General features: G+C 38.0%; 3 protein-coding genes across 6 annotated transcripts; 2 read left to right on the top strand and 1 right to left on the bottom strand.

Moving 5' to 3' along the window:
• Positions 1-5157: 5157 nt before the first annotated feature.
• On the top strand, positions 5158-11323 carry LOC137719784 (phospholipase A1 PLIP1, chloroplastic-like). 2 transcript variants are annotated; one of them, XM_088696715.1, is made up of 6 exons: positions 5158-5290; positions 8435-9129; positions 9216-9716; positions 9904-9963; positions 10050-10463; positions 10694-11323. In XM_088696715.1, exons 2-6 carry the CDS (start codon positions 8470-8472, stop codon positions 11111-11113), a joined length of 2055 nt encoding a protein of 684 aa, XP_088552841.1. In that variant the 5' UTR covers positions 5158-5290; positions 8435-8469; the 3' UTR covers positions 11114-11323. The 2 variants fall into 2 exon arrangements, with proteins under 2 accessions (XP_088552841.1, XP_088552843.1); XM_088696717.1 differs by lacking the exon at positions 5158-5290 and having other exon boundaries at positions 8380-9129.
• A 69-nt stretch (positions 11324-11392) lies between these two features.
• On the bottom strand, positions 11393-14163 carry LOC137720312 (zinc finger CCCH domain-containing protein 1). The gene is made up of 4 exons (XM_068459365.2): positions 14044-14163; positions 12770-12962; positions 11876-12684; positions 11393-11705 (listed from the first exon to the last, which is right to left on the bottom strand). Exons 2-4 carry the CDS (start codon positions 12804-12806, stop codon positions 11601-11603), a joined length of 951 nt encoding a protein of 316 aa, XP_068315466.1. The 5' UTR covers positions 12807-12962; positions 14044-14163; the 3' UTR covers positions 11393-11600.
• Positions 14164-15516: 1353 nt separating this feature from the next.
• LOC137720396 (uncharacterized) lies at positions 15517-23033 on the top strand. Of its 3 annotated transcripts, none has more exons than XM_068459464.2 (9): positions 15517-16439; positions 17019-17207; positions 17369-17461; positions 17558-17740; positions 17818-17920; positions 18024-18209; positions 18998-21453; positions 21671-22257; positions 22440-23033. In XM_068459464.2, the coding sequence occupies exons 1-9, from the start codon at positions 16206-16208 to the stop codon at positions 22447-22449; spliced, it is 4041 nt and encodes a 1346-aa protein (XP_068315565.2). In that variant the 5' UTR covers positions 15517-16205; the 3' UTR covers positions 22450-23033. The 3 variants fall into 3 exon arrangements, with proteins under 3 accessions (XP_068315565.2, XP_068315564.2, XP_088552839.1); XM_068459463.2 differs by having other exon boundaries at positions 21668-22257; XM_088696713.1 differs by lacking the exon at positions 22440-23033 and having other exon boundaries at positions 21668-22400.
• Positions 23034-23584: the final 551 nt, after the last annotated feature.

The following is a 23584-nucleotide window of genomic DNA, read 5'->3' as shown; positions in this document are numbered from 1 at the left end:
AATACAACAAATAATCCTACAGTATTTGGACCACCACCACTCCATTTAACCTAACCTAACTTTAATGGAATATATAACTAAATTAATAAATGGGGCCAAAGTTGAACGTAACGTCAAGGCGTGCATGTGAGGACCGACGTGTCGTATTAGGGTTGGGTCGCATGCAAAGTTGCTGTCAATTATTATATACGCACACAGTCACACTACCACAAAATAGCAAACCCTAATGTCTGGAAGAGAAAGCTTTTCTTCTTCTTTTTTTCCTTTCCGTTTTTCTCTTCAAAGAGTAGTTTTCACAGTTTCAGGTACATATTAATAGCTTTGCTTTCCAAGGAGATCGGATATTTTTGAGAGAGTTGGTTCTTTCTTGCTACTTAATTTTGGGCTGTTGTTAATTTGTTGGCTAGTCGCTGCATGCTAGTCGTGGATAAGGTTTTTGGGGTGGGGGGGGGGGGGGGGGGGGTGGGGTGTGGGGGACGGAGTTTGAATTACGTAAATTAAAACACCACCAAAAGTAGAAGAATATGCATTTAGAATCTGAAGATCAAACCAAAAGCATCTCGCAATCTCATCATCTTGTTTTTATCGACGTTTCCACATCCCACCTTGTTTCTTTGACCCTCCTTCGTACACAAAAAGAAGGAAATATTAAAAACAATTCGAGGAGATATTCAAGCTAACTTGGGATATTATATGTGCGTTGAATTGGCATGCTTATTAACTACATTAAAGGAGAGGATATGAGTTTAGCCTCATAATATGCTAACAATAATATGATTCAAACTCATTTTTGACGAGAAATGAACCTAAATAAAAAAAAGGAATACTACCGTAGTACAAAGTGGCAAAAAAAAAAAAGATTTATTATTTATTTATTTTTTTTGTATGAAAGATATCAATATATTGAAGCAAGGAGAAATACAAGCAGAGGTCACACTACGACTCCCAGTCCCACAACGGAGAGAAAAGTGTTACCTAATCACACAAAGAGTATCAAAGAACCTAGAAAGAAGAGGCAAACACCACCAAAATACCCTAAAGGCATACCAAAAAAATGAGGGGAGAAGAGGAAACACCCCCTTCAAAAATTTAAAAACTAAAGGATAAGGTATTCTCTCAAGAGAGGGACCATCACCAGCGAGGAAGGACACATAGTTGAAATCACCTCAATTTATCCGTATGTACTAAGTTAAAACTTTATACTCAACTGTAGTTTGGAGGAAAGCCGGTGAACCGTGAATCAAGCAACCTCTCTACCTTGAATTCATAACTTGCACAATGAGTTGCATCGACATCTTTGCCCGTGAGTCAACTACCAATCACAACACAATACACCATCTGAGCAATTATCCAACACTCGTAGTTTAAAAATTGGACATAATCAAGTTGACTTAAAATTATGTAATTTTTCTTCTGAATCCAAGTTCGAATTTTCATTTCTATAGTTTAACAACGCTTGAACGACAAAAATGACGAGAGTGGGTTGAGTGAATTTCCCACAATACCCAAATATAGTCCACAAATTTTTTTGATCGGGCTTCCCAAATGGATCCCTATCCAACACAATCTTTTGGGTCTGGCAAGAAGTTAGAGCCCAAGTAGAACCCAACAAAATGGGCTCTAGTCCAAATATTGAGGCCGAAAACAGGTAAAACCGACTTTGTTTTGGTTGTGAGATGGGCTTCTGTTAAACCTCGGTGGGCTTTACAAGGATGGAAAAATATATGGAGTGTCCACGTCGCGCCACTGGAATTTGGAGGGGAAACAGGGTGAAGCACAGTATACCAGCGGTGGACGAAATGTGTAAGCCGCCGGGACTGGGTGCTGCATGCAGCCGCACAGTTGTCCCTGCGATATACATTGTTCCTCAACGGTTTGTTTGTACGTGGGAGCTGGGACAAAACTTATCAAGAGAAATGTTAAAGAGATTCTCTTAGAAGAGACCCCATGTATTTTATACCATCTCATATTTTGAGTATAATTTTTTATTATTATCCCTTGATTTAAAAATACTAATTACATTTATGAAAAGTAAATAATTTAATAAATAATAATTTAATTTGACATATCAGGTGGAGAATAGAATTTAAAAAAAAAAATCAATATGTCACATAAGATTATCTCCAAAGGAAATGTCGAAAATGCCACATAGACGTATGACAGTAACAAATGACGTACTATTTACTCCAACCGAGATGTCAAAGATGACATGGAAAATCAGACTAAGTTGACATGGACAAAGAGATGTCAAATTTGAAGCTGCCTTCAAATTTTGATTTTTGTTATTTCTAAAGGCATTCCACTTGCCTTATCTTAAATGCTAGCATATTTAAGTATTATTTTATTTTTTTTGACTAATAACAACCCAACTTTTATTATTTTTGTTCACAAAAAACATAAATGAAGCAATAAATTTTGACAACCAGGTGGAAGGAAAATATTAACAATATGTTAAATTGCCAAGTTGGCCATCAAATTTAAATTTGATGTTTTGAATTTAACAGCTCATTTGGAGATGCTCTAAGCCTTCAAATTTAAATTTTACGTTTAAAATTTGATATCTTCTTTAAAGATAGTCTAAGGTGACAGAGAGTCTGTAAAAAATCTCAAAGTCTCCTTAGCATTTCTCTTTTTATGAAAATGAGTAACTTACAATCTTCTTATACTCGCAATGCTTCTCCCAAATCCGAATCCTCTTTGTGAGGATTTCAGGGATTCGTGAGTCGTGTTCGTTCATCGTACATCATATGGTTAGAAATTATTTTAAATTGAACACAAACAATACCTGATGAAAACTTACCGCATAATGTACGATAAATGGACACGATTTACGAATACCCAATATCTTCACAAAGAGGAACCAGATTCACTTCTCCCAACTCCCAGGTGAAAAAGGAATCTATGGGTCTAAATTGATAAAAATACCCCTAATTACTAAACACATTGTTCTTGTTTTCTTGGCTTCACAAATTTTTTTTTTTTTTAAAAGCAGAAAAATATGGTAGACAATGTCATGGTTTGTATCATATTTTATAATCACATTTTAGAGTTTTCATATAAAAGAGACATGAAATTGATTATAACTTATGTGCATTTTGTAGGGGCTTTGCATTAGTATAGGTTAGTGTTCACAAAAATGCATTTGTTTAGATAGGACGGAGCCATAACTTTGTCACAATGGAAGTACGATAAGCTTCAAACCTCACGACCTTCAATTAACATGCCTAATTTCTTTGGGGCTATTTCGTTTTTAATTTGTAGTTTTTTATTTTCACTTTTAAAAAATAAAATTAAAATGAGAAATCTTGTTTAGTAATTATTTTTAATTTTTAACTTTCAAAAAACAAAAGAACTGAAAATTAAAAGTAGGTACCAAATAAGATTTTTATTTTTAAATTTCAAAAATGTAAAAACCAAAAATTGAAAACAAAAGACGAAATAATTTTCAAGCGGTTCTTTAATTTTTTTCCTTCAACTTTGATGCTCTTAAATGCATTCTATCAAATATTTTAAGATATTAAATACTGTGGTCAAAACTGAACGTTGAACAAGATTGGTGAAAGTCAAAGCCGAGCCATTGAGGTGACCTCTTTATTATTATTATTTTTAGCTAATGGTCATCTACCACTGTATTAAAAATAAATGTTATCTTTGTACCATGACAATGATTCAAACTTCGTCTGTTAATTAATCTAAAATTTAATTTAATAAATTTATTGTTTGACAAAAAAAAAAAAAAAAAAAAAAATTCCCATAGCTTCGCCACTGTGTTTAGAAGTAAAACTTATTGAGAAAAAAGTTCTGGAAACCCCAACTCTTAGAGGGAGCATGAACGAACATGAAAAAAAAAAGAAAAGAAAAAAGAATCAAGGGTATTTTGGACCATAAAAAAGTTGGTTCGAAGGTGTCAGCTTCTGAATTCCACAATTCCACGTGAACAGATTCTTCATGGCTGTTTCTGTAACAGGGCCAGCCCAGATCTCGCGCAGAGCGACCGTCTAGAGCCTAAAAAAATTTGAAGCACCAAAATTATTACGATGGTATATTTAGACATGTTTTCACAAGAGTATAAACTTATAAAATTTGGTTTGATGATAAAGAAAACTGGAAGTGGTGGTTTTGTCATTTGAAAATAATGAAGAGGTCTTGGGTTCAAAACATTAATTGTGCTTATTTACTTTTCAATTTTTACAAATTTCTTTTCATAAGAGTATAAATTTATAAAATTTGGTTAAATGATCAAAAAGTTTAATTAGAAGCAATGGTTTTTGTTGTAAAGTTAACAAGATTTTCTAAGTTCGAAATGCTATATGCTTGTTTATTCTTTTCAATTTTTACGAATATCTGTTTGGTTATTAATTTATTTTTAGTTACTAGCTAGTAGCTATGACACGTCCCAACCTAAATCAAGGCGTGACTAGCCCAGGCGGGATGTGACAAGCTATGTTGGTTACTATTTTTAAATATTCGTTTGAAATTCAAGTCTAATTTTCTACAAAGAGTAATACATAGACCAAATTCTTAGAGCAAATTTGCAAATTATATGACGTATCATCAAAATATTTAATTTAGTGCACATTTATTACTTCTACATATTAATTAAAGACTCGAAAACATTATTATTTTTTGAGTCTCATATTGAAAAGGTTGGTAAATAAGAAAAAACATCTCACGATTTATACAAAAACACTTTAACAGTTCAGATGGAAAACAAAACTCATCGTCTATCTACATGTAAGCTCGGAGTTTTTTTGTTTCCTTCTCTGGATATAAAATAAATTAGCCTTTATGTGTTTCTAAATTATTGTGTTTGAACTGCTTTTCTAAGTATAATTTTATCGATATCTTACATATGAAAATAAATATTTTTCTTATATGAAGTTAGGGCACATTTTTTGGTATTGCCCGGACCTAAAAAATCTCCGGACCGCCCTACCCTAAACACATTAAAACCGGAACCTCCAATTATAGTAAAAGCCAGATCTTAATCTCTCTCTGCAGAAACATTAAGAACCCACAAGGAAGAACAAGTCCACATTCAAATTCAAGGGCAACATGAAAAAATTTAGTCCCAAAAACCCGATTATTTATAATATTGTCCCAGTCCAGATTCCGTTTTGATATACAGTACTGCACTTCTTCACTGCAGAAAATTTTCAGGTATTTCCAGTTGGCTGGCTGAAAACATATGGCGATCCTCCTCCATTGTTAGAGCTTCTTTCAGTCCTCTATCTCCCTCACAATGTGGATGCTATGGAGGACATTTGAAGGCTAGGGTTAACTGTTTGAGGTAATTAATCTCTAATCTTTTCTGGGTTCTTCTACATTTTGTTAATTATAAGTGCATTGGCTTCATTCCTCCCCACATTTTTCAAGGAGAACAAAAAAAAAAAGAGGGAGGGGGGGGGGGAGGAAAAACCCTTTTTCTTTTAGTACATAAAGAATTTTGGGAACCCTTTTCTTTTCATTACATAAAGAGTGTTCGGGACCTTCGTTTTCTTTGTTTGGATTTTCCTCCGCTAGGGTTTTTTCCGGCAAGGTTTTAACGAGGCTACTCTATCTTCGATTCTGTAATCTCTTTTCGAAGAATGACCTTTTTCATTTTTCTTGACTTCTTGTTAAATTGGCTACTTTTGTTCGATTTTATTACATTAACCAGAAACATGTCTTTCAAAAATCGTTATATTTGAGATGATCGGATGTTTGTTATGACCGAGAACTGTTGTTTTGTAAAGACATCATTTTAATTAGTGTCAAATCATTTGTCTCACATCGATCGTTGATTAATCTGAGAAAAATTATGATGACTCTAGCTAGTTCTAGTAATTTGTGATTTATTAACTAATTAGAGTTTTGAGTCTATGAGCTTGTTTTTAATAACACTGTCGGCTCTAAGCTTCTGTTAATTAACTAATTAATTACGATAATATAGAGAGGAAAAGTAGTTAGAAGATATGTCCTAGAATTCCAAACGCAAAACAAAGATTTACAAGTTTGTTTTGGCTGAAGATGTTAAGGGGAAAAGTGATTAGAAAAATAATTGAGGTGCGATTCCTAAACAGATCAGAGCATGGCGGATGGGTTAAAGCTAGGTTTTGGTGATAATCTGTCAATCGGGTGAGCCAAGGTAAAACCATTGAAATCAACATCCGATTGAAGTACCAAAAACCGTTTTTGGTTCCAAGTACAAACTACAAAGACAGACATCATGGTTGTTGTGTTTTGGTTTCATCTCCATAAAGTGAGGACACGTGAGATTTGCAGAACTTACTAGATGTTCAACAATGGTTCGTTTGGTCGAGGGGTTTAAGAAATGAGAAAGTAAAAGTTCGTTTGATAATCATTTCGTCTTTTTGTTATATTTTGTGTTAGCAAGAGTTTGATAAAAAAAAATATATAGGATAAATGAGGAATTAGGATAAATTAAGAATGAAGAAGAGCACATGAAGAATGGTAAGAGAGTTATAGAAGAATGCATGTTCAATAAAAGACAATGAAAACCAAAAAGCGGTGTTTTTTTTTTTTACTTTTGAGATTTTGTTTTTATTTTTTTCTTTGTTATTTTTATTCCTCTCTCTCTACTCTCTTCATCCTTTTTTTTTTGTCTCATATATTCCATCGTGTTTCAAGCATAAAAAAATAAAAAATTAAAAAACGCAATGGTTGCCAAACAAACTTTAAATTTTTTGGATTTGAACAAAACAAACCGTGTATGTGGTGGCAAGAACAATAAAAGTAATAGTAATAAAACCTATTTGACTATTTTGAATCTTGAGTTAGCGTTTTATAGGAAATTTTGAAAATAATAGTAATCTCGAAATTAGTGTTTTATAGGGAATTTTAATCAGAATCTAAATTTTTGGGCATGTTAGAGACTGAATTTTAAAAGGAATTGGCTCCTCAATGGATGGGGAGGAGTTCATCCTCAAGATGGTTTGTAACATATTCACGGAACTTAGAATTTATGATCCTCAAGATGCTCGTTCGTTAACGTTTTCCGAAATAATTTTTTGTTTTTAGATACAAAAACGGGTAAAAAATGTGTTTGACAAACTGTTTTCTAAAAATAAATTCAGAAAAAGAAAAATGCAGAAACCAATATTTAGCTTAAATTTTGTAGAACATCAAATTGATGTTTCTCTATTTTTCAAGGACATTTTTCAAAATAATAGAAAAGAAAATATTTATACATTATAAAAAAAAAATTATTTCATAAAAGATAAAATCATGTATGTCACCATCACTGTAGCCACCACAACCACAACATTGTACACCGTCTCACCATCATCACCACTGCCACCACCATCTTTGTCATTACCACCTCCCACCACCATCACAGCCACCACCATATCCTACACCGCCATCACCCTTGCCACCATGGGCACCACCACCTTCATTGTCACACTATTTCCACAACCAACACTACCACCGTTGTCTCACCATGGCCACCACCACATGCACCTCTGCTGCCACCACCACCACCAGATGATCCACCGCCATCATTCTCGCCACCATGGCCATGACCACCTCCATCATCTTATCGTTGCGGCCACCAGCACCACCCTCCACCATCATCACCACATCTTCACCTCATTACCCTTACCATGGCCATGGCCATCACCACCTCCCCCATCTCCACCCTATTGCCCTCACTACTACCGCCACTCCAACCATCATTGCTGCCACCACCGCACCACTGCTACCATACACGAATTTATATTTATTTTGACATTTTAGATATTAGTGCCATACACGTTTTCTATGGTTTTTTTTTTTTTTTCAGCAATCATTCTCGAATTAAATTATGTGTATTCTCAAATCATAGAAAGAAAGAAAAAAATTGTCGTTTTCGTTTTTATAAAACAGTTCTTCAAAAATTGTTTTACAAGACGTTACCGGGCCGTTATTTGCTCCAATGCAATCTCATTTTAGGCATAAAAAAGTTGCATGGTTTTTCCCGATATTATTGTCCCTAGGCATGTGGTTTTTACCTTAATTATATGCTTATTTGGTCCAACTTATAATACATATGCTGCGTTCGATGTTTACAATAACATCATACTTAAAATGCTAAACATATACAATTTATGGATTTATTATGTTCCTCGAATTTCACTGTCTTTTTTGTCAAGATTAAAGCTACATTTTGTCCAAGTAGCAAGTCAAATGACTTCAAAACCCTTACCATAAAATGCATTATTCGAAGACTGGGAATTATCCTTGTGCACAAAAACGTAATTCCGCAGTGTATCCGTTGTTAACGAGGAGTTGGAGCTGATTAGTGTGTGATTATAAAAGTCCATTACCATATGCAGATTTGCTTTCAAGAACTCAGCCAAAAAATAAAAAAAAATTCTGAGTTCTGAACCCTCAAAGCTTCTTATGCGATAGAGTTGCACATTGTTGGTTAACAGGAAGTTTGAATATTTTTCAGGAAAATTCTTCATTACTTGCGTTTTTGGTGCAATCATGCCATGCAGTTCACTAGTTATTGCTACCTCTCCGGCTTCCGCCACGACGGTAGACGTTTTCCAAGAGCACAACGGTCTCCGCCGGTCCAACTCCAACCAAGACCTTCACCGTCGTGCTACTATGCGGAGGTCTTATTCGGACAACCATCTTTGTTACCGCATCAGTCGTATCCACGCAGCAGCAACAGAACCAAAACTAAAGAACAGCCGTTCGGGGATTTTCTCGTTTCAGTTTTCGAGTTCCATTCTCCCAAACTCGGTGAGATCATTCTCGTTTGATCCAGACACGAGTAATCATACAAGCATAAAGGCGAAGGACATGAGTAAGGAGACTTCTGGGGAGAGCGCCAGTGAGGAGGAGAGCAAAAGAGCCAATTGGGTGGAGCGACTTGTGGAAATCAGAAGTAAATGGAGGGATAGGCAGAAAAAGGACGATGCGGATGAAGACAGCGTCTGTGAAGCGGGTGAAAATGGTGATTGTGAATGTGGCAGAGATGAGGGTGGTTGTGCGGTGGATTATACTGCAGAAGACGATGGGGGAGAAACCAGTCCTGAAATTTTCCGGAGGTTTTTGGTTCGAGTTCCATGGTCTGATACCAAGCTGTTTTCGAAGCTATCCTTCTTGTGCAACTTGGCCTATGCGATGCCACAAATCAAGGTATGTGTTTGTTCAGCATAACGCACGAACTGAGTTTCGATATTTCAAGCACGATAAATAAATTCATACTTCTAATTCATGTGCAGGAAAATTATATAAAGAGATATTATGGCCTACGATTAGTAACAACTTCACTAAAGAAGAAGGCCGAAGATGAAATCAAAGCAAAACTAGATAACGACTCGAATCGTGTACCTGAAGCTGCCGAAGTAGCTAGTGAATCCAGTTCGGAGAAAGCTGTAGAAGCTGGGCACAAGCGTCCATGCCGTCCTGCTGTTGCTTACAATATTGCTGCCTCAGCTGCATCTTATGTGCGGTCACGCAATCAGGACAGCTTCTCACTCGGGCCCAAATCGCAGCAGGAGGGTGATGGCGAAAATTCACGAGAGGAAGGAGGGTACTCACCTCGAAGCTATAAGCCAGAGGTGGCAGTTTCCATGGCAGCGTCAACAATGACAGCAGTGGTTGCAGCAGGGGAAAAGGAGAAACAAGAAACAGCAAAGGACCTTCGGTCACTCCAGTCCTCACCTTGTGAATGGTTTGTCTGTGATGATTCCAGTACGTATACTCGTTGTTTCGTGATTCAGGTAAACTTTTACCCCTTCATCCCTCTGGATCTGTGTTTGATAATAGCTCTCCAACAGCCTTTCAAATCCAAATGTGGGATTAAATAGACAGATTTCATGTGGCAAAATCATTCTGATTTCTGAAAGAAAGAGATACCGAATAACATATTTGTAAATGCTTTGACATGCAAATTGTTCTTCCCTGCAGGGTTCCGACTCCCTCGCATCCTGGCAGGCAAACCTGTTCTTCGAACCTACCAAATTCGAGGTAAGCATAGATACAGATACCACCCTTGCTACTGTCTCAGAAGGAAGGAAAATGATTAGTCATAACATCTTCATATTCTTGTACAGGGGACAGATGTGCTTGTTCACAGAGGAATCTATGAAGCAGCGAAGGGAATGTACGAGCGATTTATTCCAGAAATAACTGAACACTTGAATAGACATGGTGAGCGAGCGAAGCTTCAGTTTACAGGCCACTCTCTTGGAGGAAGCCTTTCTCTCTTAGTCCACTTGATGCTGCTGAGTAGGAAGTGTGTAAAACCCTCTACTCTTCGGCCAGTTGTCACATTTGGCTCACCATTTGTGTTCTGTGGAGGCCAGAAAGTACTCGACAGACTAGGAGTGGATGAGGGTCAAATCCATTCCGTGATGATGCATAGAGATATCGTCCCTAGAGCCTTCTCCTGCAACTACCCTAACTATGTGGCCACACTTCTCAAGCGTTTAAATTCATTTCGGTCACACCCTTTTCTAATAAAAAATGTAAGTATCACCATCATTAAATCATACAATCACAAATTATGGGTTACGGCTTTAAACTCATCTGCAACTTACCACTTTAACCTCGGAGAATATTATTCGTGCGCAGAAGGCTTTAACTATGCAGTAAAATGTTATATGAAAACCTATAACTTGATATCGATAACTTATCTACTGAACTTTTACTTGGGGCAAGTTTTCTAATTCACTTCTTATTGTATGTTTCAATGCAGAAAATATTATATTCTCCGATGGGCAAACTATTTATTCTCCAACCTGATGAGAAGGAATCTCCTCCACACCCTCTACTTCCTCCGGGGAGCGCCCTCTATGCTTTGGACAAGACCCAACGTGGATTCCTTTCAAGTGTCCTTACGACTTTCTTGAACTCTCCACATCCATTAGAAACCCTAAGTGATCCTACAGCTTATGGTTCAGACGGTACAATTCTAAGAGACCATGACTCAAGCAACTATCTAAAGGCTGTGAATGAAGTCCTAAGGAAACACACAAGGACAGCTGTTCGGAAAGTGAGAAAAGAAAAGAATCTATTGTGGCCGCTACTTACTTCACCATCTCCACACTCCTGGAACCACGAAAGTAATCTGGAGAGCAGCGGGTTGGCAACTAAGGAGATACTCACAGGAGTTTAAAACCATTGTTTTGTGTGTGGTGCATATAGAGGATGTTCATAAGAAAATAAGTAGAGGACTTAGTTCATTCTCTCTGTTTCGTGTACATCTCTTACATCCTAACCGTCTCTGTATCTATGAACTCATCCTTGACTCGCCCTGAATAAAATGTAAATTTTCCAGTCCCTGTAAAGGGTCAGTTAAAAGGGTACTACAACTGGGAGTACAGAATTGTAATTTTCTTTAATACTAAACAAGGAGGAGTAAATAAGCACAAGCATGAATTCCAACACCACCACCAAATCAAATAAAGCTGACTATTAATTCCAATTAGCAAAGGCGAGTAATAAAGTTTTCCACTAGCTTTGCCACAATTGTTATGCATTTCTAAATTTTATCATACAATGAAAAGTGAACTCTCACTTCAACACTTAAACAAAGGAGGTAGAGGCGAAGAATTAATGCTGCCACATGACTTCAAAGCAAAGAAAGCAATAAGTAGTAGCAGCTATTTACCCTCTGCAGCCATTCTTTTCCGTATCTCATGAGCTGTGTTGAATATGCCAAGTGTAGGCTTGTCACAGACAAAGCATTTCTTGTTCTTCGAATGATGCTGTGAATGAAAAGCATATGGTTAGAAAATACTTGAACGAAACACATGGAAACAGAAAGAGCCTGTTATACTTGATACACTTGATTCATAAATCAAAAACCATAACTGAATGTCGTAAAGTTACTGCAACAACGAGAATGCAGATGGACACGTTAAGAAAGAGAGGTCACCTTTAGTGCACAATGCTCACAGAAGTAATGATTGCACTTAGTTACTACAGGATCAACAAAAGGTTGCCTGCAGATGAAACATGCAAAGGGCAACCCACCATCATCTTCGTCGTCGTCATCTTCCTCAGTCTCGTCGACATCATCCTCACCCATAGCTAATTTTCTCTTCCTTGCTTTCTCTGCTTCATCCCACTCTTTTTCCATCTGCCAGCCCGACTTGTAGTCCCCACGATCGTGCATAAACTTGCAGGAATCTCCATACCCACAGTAACCAGTCTCTTTGTAATCCTTACAGATGTCTGGCTGATAATCAAATCTCGTGGAAGTCCTGATGTGAGCAGAAGCCCTGAGAGGCCCATGTGCACCTCCTGCTTTCTCACTGGCCACTGTTAGCTCTCTTCGGAACCCAGCCTTGTAATCAGTATATCCATGGATCCCTTTATACAACTTTTCATTGCCAGTACTTTTGCCCTTTCCCTTCAAAGCCTCCTCTGCCTGCTTGAGAACTCTCTCGCGAACTGCTCGTGCATCTCTAGAGAACTCAGTCTCAGTCTCCATAGTCGCTGTTGCTCTGCTATCATTTTCAACTTGGATTTCTTTTGAAGACTCAAACTCAAAGACTGCTCTGTCATCAGATACAAAGGTCTTGGAGGGTCCGGTAGAAAAAAACAGCTTGCCATCAGACTTTTGGGCTTTTCTTTGGTTTGATAAGGATGTCCCAGACTTTGAATCGTCCTCCTCGTCATCTTCATCAGTCCTTCGCTTTCTAATGTTCTGCCTCCTTGATGGCTTCCGGAAGAAGTTGCAAACTGTAAATGCAAAAAAGCTATGAACAGTGTATATAGCATATGCAACGTAAGCATATAAATAAAACTCATCAAGAACAAAAACTACCTTCTCCAGGCTCTTTATTTTCACCCGAATCCGCCATGTAGACGCAAGAAAAGAAATGCAGGCAACCAAAGGACTTAGAACAAAGTACAGTTCCAAGGCCTAGGTCAATTGCCGCTACTTGAGCCTATTGGAGCTGAGTGGCCAAACTAAGGATTTGAGAGGTAGCTCTGAATTCCTCGTTTTATGGCTGCCGCTGGAAAACAAAGTTCACTTTATAAATTAACCAAAAAAACCTCCAGAAAATAGAGAAAAGTCATAAGTTCATGCATGGAAATCAACCAACACTAATAAAAAGTGGAAAACAAAGTTCAACTCAAAAGAAAGTGGATCAACCAATACAAAGTGAAAATTTAAACTTTATCGAAGAAAACAAGAAAGAAATTTGAAGGTTTCACAATTCATTGCATCATGTGGTTTCTCAATACTAAATCAGTAAACCCTAACCATTTTGGTGAAAAAGTCCTGCAAAATTACTGTTTTTTTCCTGGGAAACATATGAAATAGAAGGGAAGACGCATGAATCCTTGAGCCCATTCCAAACCAAATATATATGTATATTGAAGATCCGTGTATTGAGTGGCAAATATGTGCCGATTTTGTTTTTGGCTTTTCCCAATACAGACCTGTTGAACATAGGATACTAAAGCTAACTGTTGAATACACATCAAGCTTGGCTTCTCTTTTAACTAATTGATCCTTTTCTTTCCTGCTAAAACCGAAAGGAGTTCATATAACTGGGTTTATGCGCTTTATAAACACAGTCTTAGTCTATATACCCTAATGCTGCGAATCCAGCTGACAAGAATCTAAAAGTCTCCCAAGTTAACATTTTGGTTTTGCCTTCTTCTTGCTTATGCATCCCTAGCTCCTAAATATCTCGCACTTTTTCGAGGTTCGAATAATCCCAATTATTAAGCTGACAAACATCTAAAAGTTTCCAAAGTTTCACAACCACTTGCTCTACCATAAGGAACATGAAAGATTTACTCTTAATCCTCCCAGAAATCATCCTTAATCCTCCCAAAGTAATTACCATAACCATTTTGCCGGTGGTAGCAAATGTTGAATTAATAACAACAGAAGTAAAAATATTTCAGTACATAGATGGAGATTTGAGTTTGTGGGGTATGAGATTTATGTTTAAGACAATAAACCCAGAATTTATTTGGAGTATAAATATGCAATTTGAAATTAATTAGAGGGACCCTAATCAAAATTTAAAACTTGATTAAACACTAAGAATTTGCTTCTGAATCGCATAACAAAGTTCAAACCTTTTGGGCGTGACGCTGCAGTCTCTGCCTGAAGCACCCAGAATTTGCTTTTGGAGTCCCCCACAGACAAGAAGGGGTTTGAAGAAGAAGAAGAAGGAAGAGAAAAATGGGTACCGCTCTGCTGACCTTGTAACTGGGCTGGGCTTTTTGGGGATGGACTATTTTGGTCACCATGGGCTTGCTGGACTCCTAGTTTTTTGTCCTGTATTTTTGGATACGGCTTAGAAATTGGTATTTACACCCCAAAACTCTGAAAACTTTTCCCCAACTTCCTAATTTTACACTTTGCCTATTTGTATTAAAGGAAGGGCTTGATGTGCAGATTACCAGTTAATTATGTAATTCCCATAATTTATTTAAAACTTGCCCCAGGAAGGGTTTGATGTGCAGAGTACCAGTTAATTATGTAATTCCCATAATTTATTTAAAACTTGTGGGGGCAATGATCACCTCGAGTAAGGGCTGGTTTAGTATTGATGTGCTTTGAAAAAAAAACTATTTCTATTGTGCTATGAGAATAAGCTGATTTTTATTGCTTTACGTTTTCAGTTTTTTTCCCCCAAAGCTGTGAAAATAAGTTGTTTTTAAGTATTTATCAAATATCCTTTTGAGCTTAGTTTTTTTTTATATTCAATTTTTATAAAAGCACCTCAGTACCAAACCAATACTAATTCAGTAACGCCAATACTAATTCAGTAACGCAATCGGTATAGCTTTCATCTTTATTATGTAATCCAAATATTTATTTAAAACTTATAGTCTATGGAGGCCAATCATCACCTCTAGTAATTTAGTAACGCCATCGGTATAGCTTCCGTCTTTTGGCAGAGGCTGACTGGGTTTGGTTAAGATATATCGCCGACCCCCATGGAAAAATGGAGGCTACGCTAGCCTTCATGTGAAATAAACACTAAGCCATATTTGATATGCATGTTGAGTTGTTTTTTTTATCTCTTTATTTGAAACGAAGGTAGGTTGGCATCTGCAAAGCAGGGATTTTTTTTTTTTTTTCTTTTATCTTTACTAGAAAAAGGGTAGTATTAGAAAATTATTATTGTTTTGAGATGAAAGATGGAGTTAGCGGTGATGAGCTTTTTGGATGTATATAGCAAAACACCCTCACTTTGGAGGCCATAGTCCAATTAAAACCACATCTGGATTGAAGCACACTAATTCCAAATCATTATAATGAAAATTAATGAAAATGATTTGAAAACTTTGAGTTTTAACAATAAAAATAAAATAAAAGGTAAAATGAATAGTATCAAGATTGACTTTTTAATGTAAAAATATGATTTTTCGTTAAAATGAATAGTATCGATAATTTTTCGTTAAAATTTCTGAAATATAACCTATCAAATCATATTTTATTTTATTTTAATTTCACTTATAATAAAAACTTTTTTTTTTCTGATTTTTTTTTTATATGCTCTCTCTCTCCTCCTCAGTCTGTCTCTCTCCTCCTCAATTTCTCTCTCCCTTCCTTCTCCAATAAAATTTCATTTGAAAAACCCCTCACAAATGCACCTCAACCTCCAATCCAAATTTTCTCCGTCTTTGAAAACAGAAAAAAATTAAAAAGACCTAATTTTGATCAAACCCTGAAAGCCTTATTCAATCTAATCCCTGCCTTTCTACCCACATTTTTTCTGGGGTTGCTTTTCTTTTCCTGCTTCGCCGAGCTTCTACTTCTTCCCCATTTTCTGATTGGCCGACACTACCAATAGTTGGTTTCCTCAGTTCCTCTAGGTCACCAAAATCCCATCTTTTTCTTACCAATCCCCCAATTCTCCCGTAGTTTTTCTAGGGTTTCATCCTTGTTCATCAGATTGGGGATTTGATATTTTATGCTTTGGTTTTTGTTTTTATACTGGGTAGGATTCTAATTTATGATCTTCCTTCCCTGAATACCAAATTGTTTAGTGTTTCTGCAGCACATGAAAAATTCCTATCTGGGTTGTATTCGTTTGTATTTTTTGGAGAAAGGGTTTACCTTTGAGCAAAGATTTTCATTTTTTGTGTTTTTGTAATTTAGTTGTTGCCATTGATTTTTGGGATTGGGAAAGAAGTTAGCTCTCTTTTTTCTCTGGTGGTTTTGGGATTTTTGGGTACAAGGAAGGGTTATTGTTTGGTGTGGAAGTGAAGGGAAAGCTTAGGCTTGCATGGGCGAACTTGAGGGGTGGGCAGAGCCACCAAGTGGGCTGTTGCCGAATGGCTTATTGCCCGATGAAGCTGCCTCGGTGATGCGAGTGCTCGACTCAGAGCGATGGTTGAAGGCGGAGGAGAGAACTGCAGAGCTTATTGCCTGCATTCAGCCCAATTCACCATCCGAAGAGCGCCGAAATGCTGTTGCCGATTATGTGCAGCGGCTCATCATGAAGTGCTTCCCCTGCCAGGTGGGACTTGCGTGTATACATAATATTTGTTTGTTTCAAAAACTGTTAACTACATTTTAGTTTCAATTTGTGCTGTAACAATTTTGCTGCAGTATTCTCATTTAGTTCTATAGGGTAGAAATCAGTCATGATTTGTGTTTGAAGAGTATGCGTAAGTTTAAGTACTTTAAGTTAGTATTGTTTGTATATTGTATATCTCAGATAATTTTGAGTTTCGAAAGACATAATGTGCGAAGGCCAATAAATTCTTTGGGATGAGGATTTTTTTGGAAGTTTAAGGTTCTAAAAGGAGAAGGGAGAAAGCACAAGTTGTAGCTTGAGCTTATGAGAACCAAGAGGTAGATGAATTATGTATGGCCAGAGTGGTGTGTAGAAGCTCACACCGTGTAAACTTTGGAGACTTTGGAAATGATATATAATGCCAGTGATTTTTTTCAGCATGTCATTCGTTGTGACAAAGTTGGGCCAATGGTCGTGGTTATGTTTATGAAAAAGTTTTTGTTAACTTGTTCTACTGGTGCATAAGTATTTCTGTTTCATATGATTGATGCATTTATTTTTGTTTATAAATATGCGCAGGTGTTCACTTTTGGGTCTGTACCCCTCAAGACTTATTTGCCTGATGGAGATATTGACCTGACAGCCTTCAGTAAGAGTCCAAATATGAAGGACACATGGGCCCATCAAGTTCGTGATATGCTTCAGAATGAGGAGAAGAACGAGAACGCTGAATTCCGCGTGAAAGAGGTTCAGTACATTCAGGCAGAAGTAAGTTCCTCCTAGCATCACTAATACTTTTACCTTTTTAATTATCTTTGCAATGTTCGTTAATTTTTGTTCTTTATTGTTATTATGTTTGACTCCTTTTATATCTTGTATTTGCTTTTTTGATACTAGATTTAACCTTAGTACTTATTTTTGTACTACAGGTTAAGATAATCAAGTGCCTTGTGGAAAACATTGTTGTAGACATATCATTCAATCAGCTCGGGGGCTTGTGCACCCTTTGTTTCCTTGAGGAGGTAAATGGTTCGTTTGATGACCTTGTTAACATGTGTATACTTTTGCAGTCAATAGCATTTGTATGCTTTGACTAATTGTATTGTCTACTTCTGCAGGTTGATCATTTGATAAATCAGAATCATTTGTTCAAGCGCAGTATCATACTGATAAAGGCCTGGTGTTATTATGAGAGCCGAATACTGGGTGCTCATCATGGACTTATCTCAACTTACGCATTGGAAACTTTGGTTTTATACATATTTCATGTTTTCAACAACTCTTTTTCTGGACCACTTGAGGTAATCTTGTTACCTTGGTTTATTTTGTTGGCATTATTCTTTGTGGATCCACTGAATGGTTTTCCTTGCTTGTGCAGGTCCTGTATCGTTTTCTGGAGTTTTTCAGTAAATTTGACTGGGATAATTTTTGTGTTAGCCTATGGGGTCCTGTACCCATTGGTTCACTTCCAGATGTATCTGGTACTGATTTTTTGCTTAAAATTCGTAGTAAACTTTTGACCTTCAACCCAATTTTCTCATTTTTTTTCGTTTCTGGGTTAATTTGTGATTGTTCATGTCGCAGCGGAACCTCCTCGAAAAGATGGTGGAGAGTTACTACTGAGCAAATTGTTTCTTGATGCCTGTAGCTCAGTGTATGCCGTCTTCCCTGGTGGTCAAGAAAATCAGGGCCAACCTTTTGTTTCCAAACATTTTAACGTTATTGACCCTTTGCGAATCAACAACAACCTGGGACGTAGTGTTAGTAAAGGTATGTTGTTCCAAAATATATGTTTTTGGATAGCTTTTTCTAATGGATTTACTTATGTTTCTAAAGTTATTATTTTGTAATTAGCCAACATCTTATTGGGCTGTGGTATGAGAAATAAATTGTTTACTCATTGGTCACGCTCATTACAAGTGTGTCAAATAGTTTATTTTCAAGGTGTTTCCTATTTGGGAGATAACTATGTGTCTTACAAATTGAAAAACGTTGGAGTTCAAATAATTAAGAACCTGATTTAGATTCCTCTTTACTGGAAGTAGAACAGAAGATGATGAAACCATGATTTTTCTGTTGGCTTTTTTGTATGTGCCGCTAACCTCCCAATAGGTTCCACTTTTTGTCACTGAAAATGTACAATGTGCCTTGTCGCTTTTGTGTTTATGCCTCTTTTATATCTGATAAATGATAACTGTCCATTTACATTTGCAAAAGATTTGGAGGTATAAATCATTCAACTCCAGTGCAACCTTTGGAAAATGAAAACATATAGCTGAAAACAGCTGTGTGGAACTTGGATGATAATATGTGGAAGACAACAATATGCAATTTTTACTTCGAAATAGCCTCATTCAAATAGAAGAAACATGTCTTATATTTAAGAGAGTGGGGTTATTGCATGGGAGACCGAAAGAATCCTTTTTTTTGTTTGCACACAACTATACATATGTACTTCATTTGTCTTTCCTGCCTGTAAGGTGTAACTTTGTGGCTTGATTGTCTATCCGTTCAAATTGTTGGTTGCTGGAATCATATATGTCTATGTATATTTCCAGGTAATTTCTTTAGGATACGCAGTGCATTTGCGTTTGGGGCTAAAAGGCTGGCCAGATTGCTGGATTGTGCGAAAGAGGATCTATTTTCCGAAGTAAATCAGTTTTTTCTAAACACTTGGGACAGACATGGGAGTGGTCATCGACCTGATGCACCGCGAAATGATTTGAGGCACTTGAGACCTTCAAATCCAGACCAATTACATGGATCTGAGAATCTTAGGAATATTTCAAGCAACCGAAAAAAGGAAAGTTCCTCTGGTCAGGATACTCAAGGTGAGAGAATGCATGGCTCCATTAATGTTCCTTCCCAGCATGCTAGTTATCCTTTAGAAAGCACATCCAGTAACAGTAGCGTGTCTACAGTAACTCATCCTCAAACTCAAAGGATTCATGGGAACACAAACCTCACTAGATCCTCTGATATGATTAGAAAGGAAACGAATTCCGACCTGGGTGCACACATTGATAAAGGTCAGAGAAGTGCTAAACCTGATAACTTGGTGAATGACTTACGAGGGAGGGTTCTATTTGCAAGGACACACTCTAGTCCTGAGCTTACTGATACATATGGTGAAGTTTCCACTCAAAGTAGGCGCAAAGCCCCAGAGAGTGGGAAAGGCCAAACTTCAGCAAGGTTAGATAATAGCAGGAGGAAAAACTTGGATTCTGATAGTATGACAAGCCACAGAAATAGATCAACTGATGATCCTTCATCTACTAGATCCATCTCATCCCGCCAAAGCCTTGATGCTGCTGTTGATTCAAATAACTACCTTGATGAGTCAGGCATGAGTGTCGTTGCTGACGATTATGCTTCTGTTTCGGGGACACAAGGGATGCACCAGGAGGAGCAAGATCTTGTTAACATGATGGCATCTTCTGCAGCTCATGGTTTTAATGGGCAGGTTCATCTTCCACTCAATTTGGCTTCTGGTCACCTACCGCTTCCAGTCCCACATTCCATTCTTGCTTCTATGGGATATGCTCAGAGAAATATGGGTGGAATGGTTCCTACGAATTTCCCCTTGATGGAGACTCCTTGGGGCACAAATATGCAAGTTCCCCAAGGTGTTGTTCCGCCGTCACTGGCCCCTTATTTCCCTGGCATGGGGTTGACCTCAAATCCCGAAGATTCAGTGGAACCTGGTAATGAAAATTTTGGATCTGTGGAAATGAACTCAGAGGAAACGGAGCATGATTTCTGGCATCAGCAAGAGAGGGGATCTACTGGTGGGTTTGATCTTGATAATGGAAGTTATGAAATGCTTCAGGAAGATGATAAGCAACAGTCAACCTCAGCTGGTTATAACTTTCATCCATCATCTCGCGTAGGCACCTCAGGAAATTCTGTGCGAGCTCAACTGAAGTCTACCAAAGAAAATCAAGAGTCAACAAGAGGGGAAGAGCATGTGGATAATTTTCAGTACCAAGATAAAAGAGGTAATGAGGTTTACTTTGATGATCGAAGTGTGAGTTCTAGGTCTGCCACGCATGCAAGTTCAGTGAGAAGTAAAACCTCCTCTGAGAGTTCTTGGGAAGGGTCATCCAAGGTCTCAAAGTCAACAAGGGAAAAACGTGGTAGGCGAAGTGCTCTTTCAGCAGTGCCATCTGCTGCATATGGGAGAGGTAAGAGTGTGTCCGAACATTCATCTACCCAGGCAGATGATGACAACAGAGATTGGAATTCCTCACCTACAGCTTTAGGTGCCGAAATGGTAGAAAGAAGCACAGGACCTCAACCTGTTGCACCCTTCCATTTTCCAGGGCATCAAATGGCCGGTTTTGAACAAACTCAGACGAGTGGATCAGATTCAATGGTACCTTTTGCTCCATTGCTCTTAGGTCCTGGCTCACGACAGAGAGCTACAAATGATTCTGGAATGTTTACATTTTATCCTACGGGGCCTCCAGTTCCATTTGTTACAATGCTTCCTTTTAATTATTTCTCGTCAGAAACAGGAACTTCAGATGTATCAACAAGCCAATTTAGCAGAGAAGAGGGACCAGATAATAGTGATTCTGGTCAAAATTTTGATTCGTCTGAGGGAGCTGATCAGCCTGAGGTGTTAAGTACTTCTAGCTCTATGGGAAGGGCTGCTCCTATTGAGCCATCAGAGCATAAGTCTGACATTCTTCACAGTGACTTCCCTAGACATTTGCAGAATTTGCGAGACGGACGGTTTTACCAAACTTCTCGGCACCCTTCACCTGTGGTTATTCCTTCACCAGTTACGGTGCCCCCTGGTTACTTACAAGGAAGATTTCCTTGGGATGGTCCTGGGAGACCTCTTTCAGCCAACATGAATCTCCACACTCAGCTTATGGGTTATGGACCTAGAATGGTTCCTGTTGCTCCTCTTCAGTCTGTTCCTAACAGGCCTGCCGGTGTTTACCAACGCTATGCGGAGGAGATTCCAAGATATCGTGCTGGGACTGGTACATACCTGCCAAATCCCGTAAGATAATATAAACTTGTTCCTTTATTAATGATTATTTTAGATTTCTTTTTAGTTAAGCATGTTGCATCTACCAATCTTGTTTGTTGGGCCATGTGGTTTCTAGAAAGTTAAGTCTTTGGTTAAACATGATATAGAATCTGTTTTCCCTAGATTTATTATAACTGAGAACCTGCCGTCGGATTATTTCTCTTACCTCCTTTAATTACTTTAGAAGGTTTCTGTACGGGACCGGCCTTCAAATACAAGAAGGGGGAATTACAATTATGATAGAAATGACCACCATGGTGACAGAGAAGGGAACTGGAATGCCAATTCAAAGTCACGAGCTTCTGGGCGCAACCACAGTCGCAGTCAAGCTGAAAAGCCAAATTCCAGAGTAGACCGTTTGGCAGCCAGTGAGAGCCGAGCTGAAAGGTCATGGAGTTCACATAGGCAGGACTCATTCCCATCATATCAAACTCAAAATGGTCCTATCCGCACAAACACTACACAGAGTGGTTCGACCAGTGTTGCACATGGCATGTATCCGGTACCAACCATGAACCCCGGTGGGGGATCTTCAAATGGACCTTCCATGCCACCTGTTGTCATGCTTTATCCTTATGATCATAATGCTGGCTACGGGCCACCTGCAGAACAACTTGAGTTTGGTTCTCTTGGACCAGTGGGATTCTCAGGTTTGAATGAAGCACAGCTAAATGAAGGGAGCCGGATGAGTGGGGTATTTGAGGAACAAAGGTTTCATGGTGACTCTACTCAACGATCTTCACCTGATCAGCCTTCTTCACCCCACCTCCAAAGGTAGTTGGTTCAAGATTATCCCTTTTTCTGTTTGGGGAAGGAGGTTGTTCAGGGTACCATGGCAGTGTCTCGTGGCCAACTTTTCTGAAGATTTTATTTGGAGCGATTTCCTTTTCATTTTGTTATTCTCGACCTATCACTTCACTGGGATTGTATTGTGATGCTTTCCATTATCTTTACAGGGGAGTTTGATCATTTTACCAGATTAGTGGCCCAGGGGGAATTATGAGATGAAAGATGAGGAGTTTCCGCCTTTAGCATTAACCGAACAGTGAGGGGAATGATGACGGTGGAAACTACAATGATAGTCCCTCCCAGCACCAAGCGTTCCCTGCTCTTGCCCCATTCTTAGGAGGGGAAGGAATTAGACTATTTCATTCCATGATTCTTGGTATCTTCTTGATCACATCATGCCTGCTTTGAGTTCTTATGTACACTAGATAGTAATTTACTTACTCTGTTTTCGTCAAGAACAAGATCGGTGGTAACATGATGGTGATGTGATGGTGAGGAGGCGGGACTCTGCGGCTTTAATGTCCGTTTTAGGGTTAGGCACGTTGTAACTCTACTGAAGTAGAAAACTTGGGTTTAGGTTCAGAGTTTAGGATTTTACTGTTAGGAAACTGTTCTACCAGGAATCTCATGCACACAATGTATTAGGGTTTTTGGATAAGAATATGTGTACCATTTCTCTTTGATGTACTCTCTAAGATTTTCTACAGTGTAGCAATAACACCACCATAGTTGAAATTGAAACATTTTCGGTTTCGCTGACAGTTCTTTCGTTCCTTTTCATTTTTCTGATCCAGCAGATGTGCATTTAGATTCATTTCATGTTCAAGGTAGATGATTTATGTCATGCTTGAGAAATTTGTTTAGCTTCTCAGAACACAAATAGGCGGGCAACACGAACTGGTGTTCCGAGAACCTAGAAAACATTCTCCATGCTTAGACATCGAAGCATTGCAAGTTATAGACCCAAATCCTAAACCGTGAAATGGGTAGGGTTTCGGTCCAAAGCTTATTGGGCTCTGAATTTTGAACCTGAAGATGGCGCTTCCAAAATGAGACATTTAATTCTAGGTTACTGCTCATCCACATGTTTTATTTTCTCACTCGACTTATAATTAAAATATTAATGACCAATTAACGAAACGTTGTGAAAAAAACAGACAGGTGAAATCGACGATATAATTGTGTTTACAACGAGGGAATGTGTATATAGATGAAATGTCTATGGATTAGAATTTGTTTAGGCCCTTAATCCCATTTTTTCAGTAGGTTGTTTTGGTTCCTGTAACATGGATCATTTCAAACCCGGCTTTTC

This window comes from Pyrus communis, chromosome 1 (genome assembly GCF_041283825.1).
Source record: "Pyrus communis isolate YQ-2024b chromosome 1, ASM4128382v1, whole genome shotgun sequence".
NCBI lineage: Eukaryota > Viridiplantae > Streptophyta > Magnoliopsida > Rosales > Rosaceae > Pyrus > Pyrus communis.
This window is presented reverse-complemented; position numbering and strand designations above follow the sequence as displayed.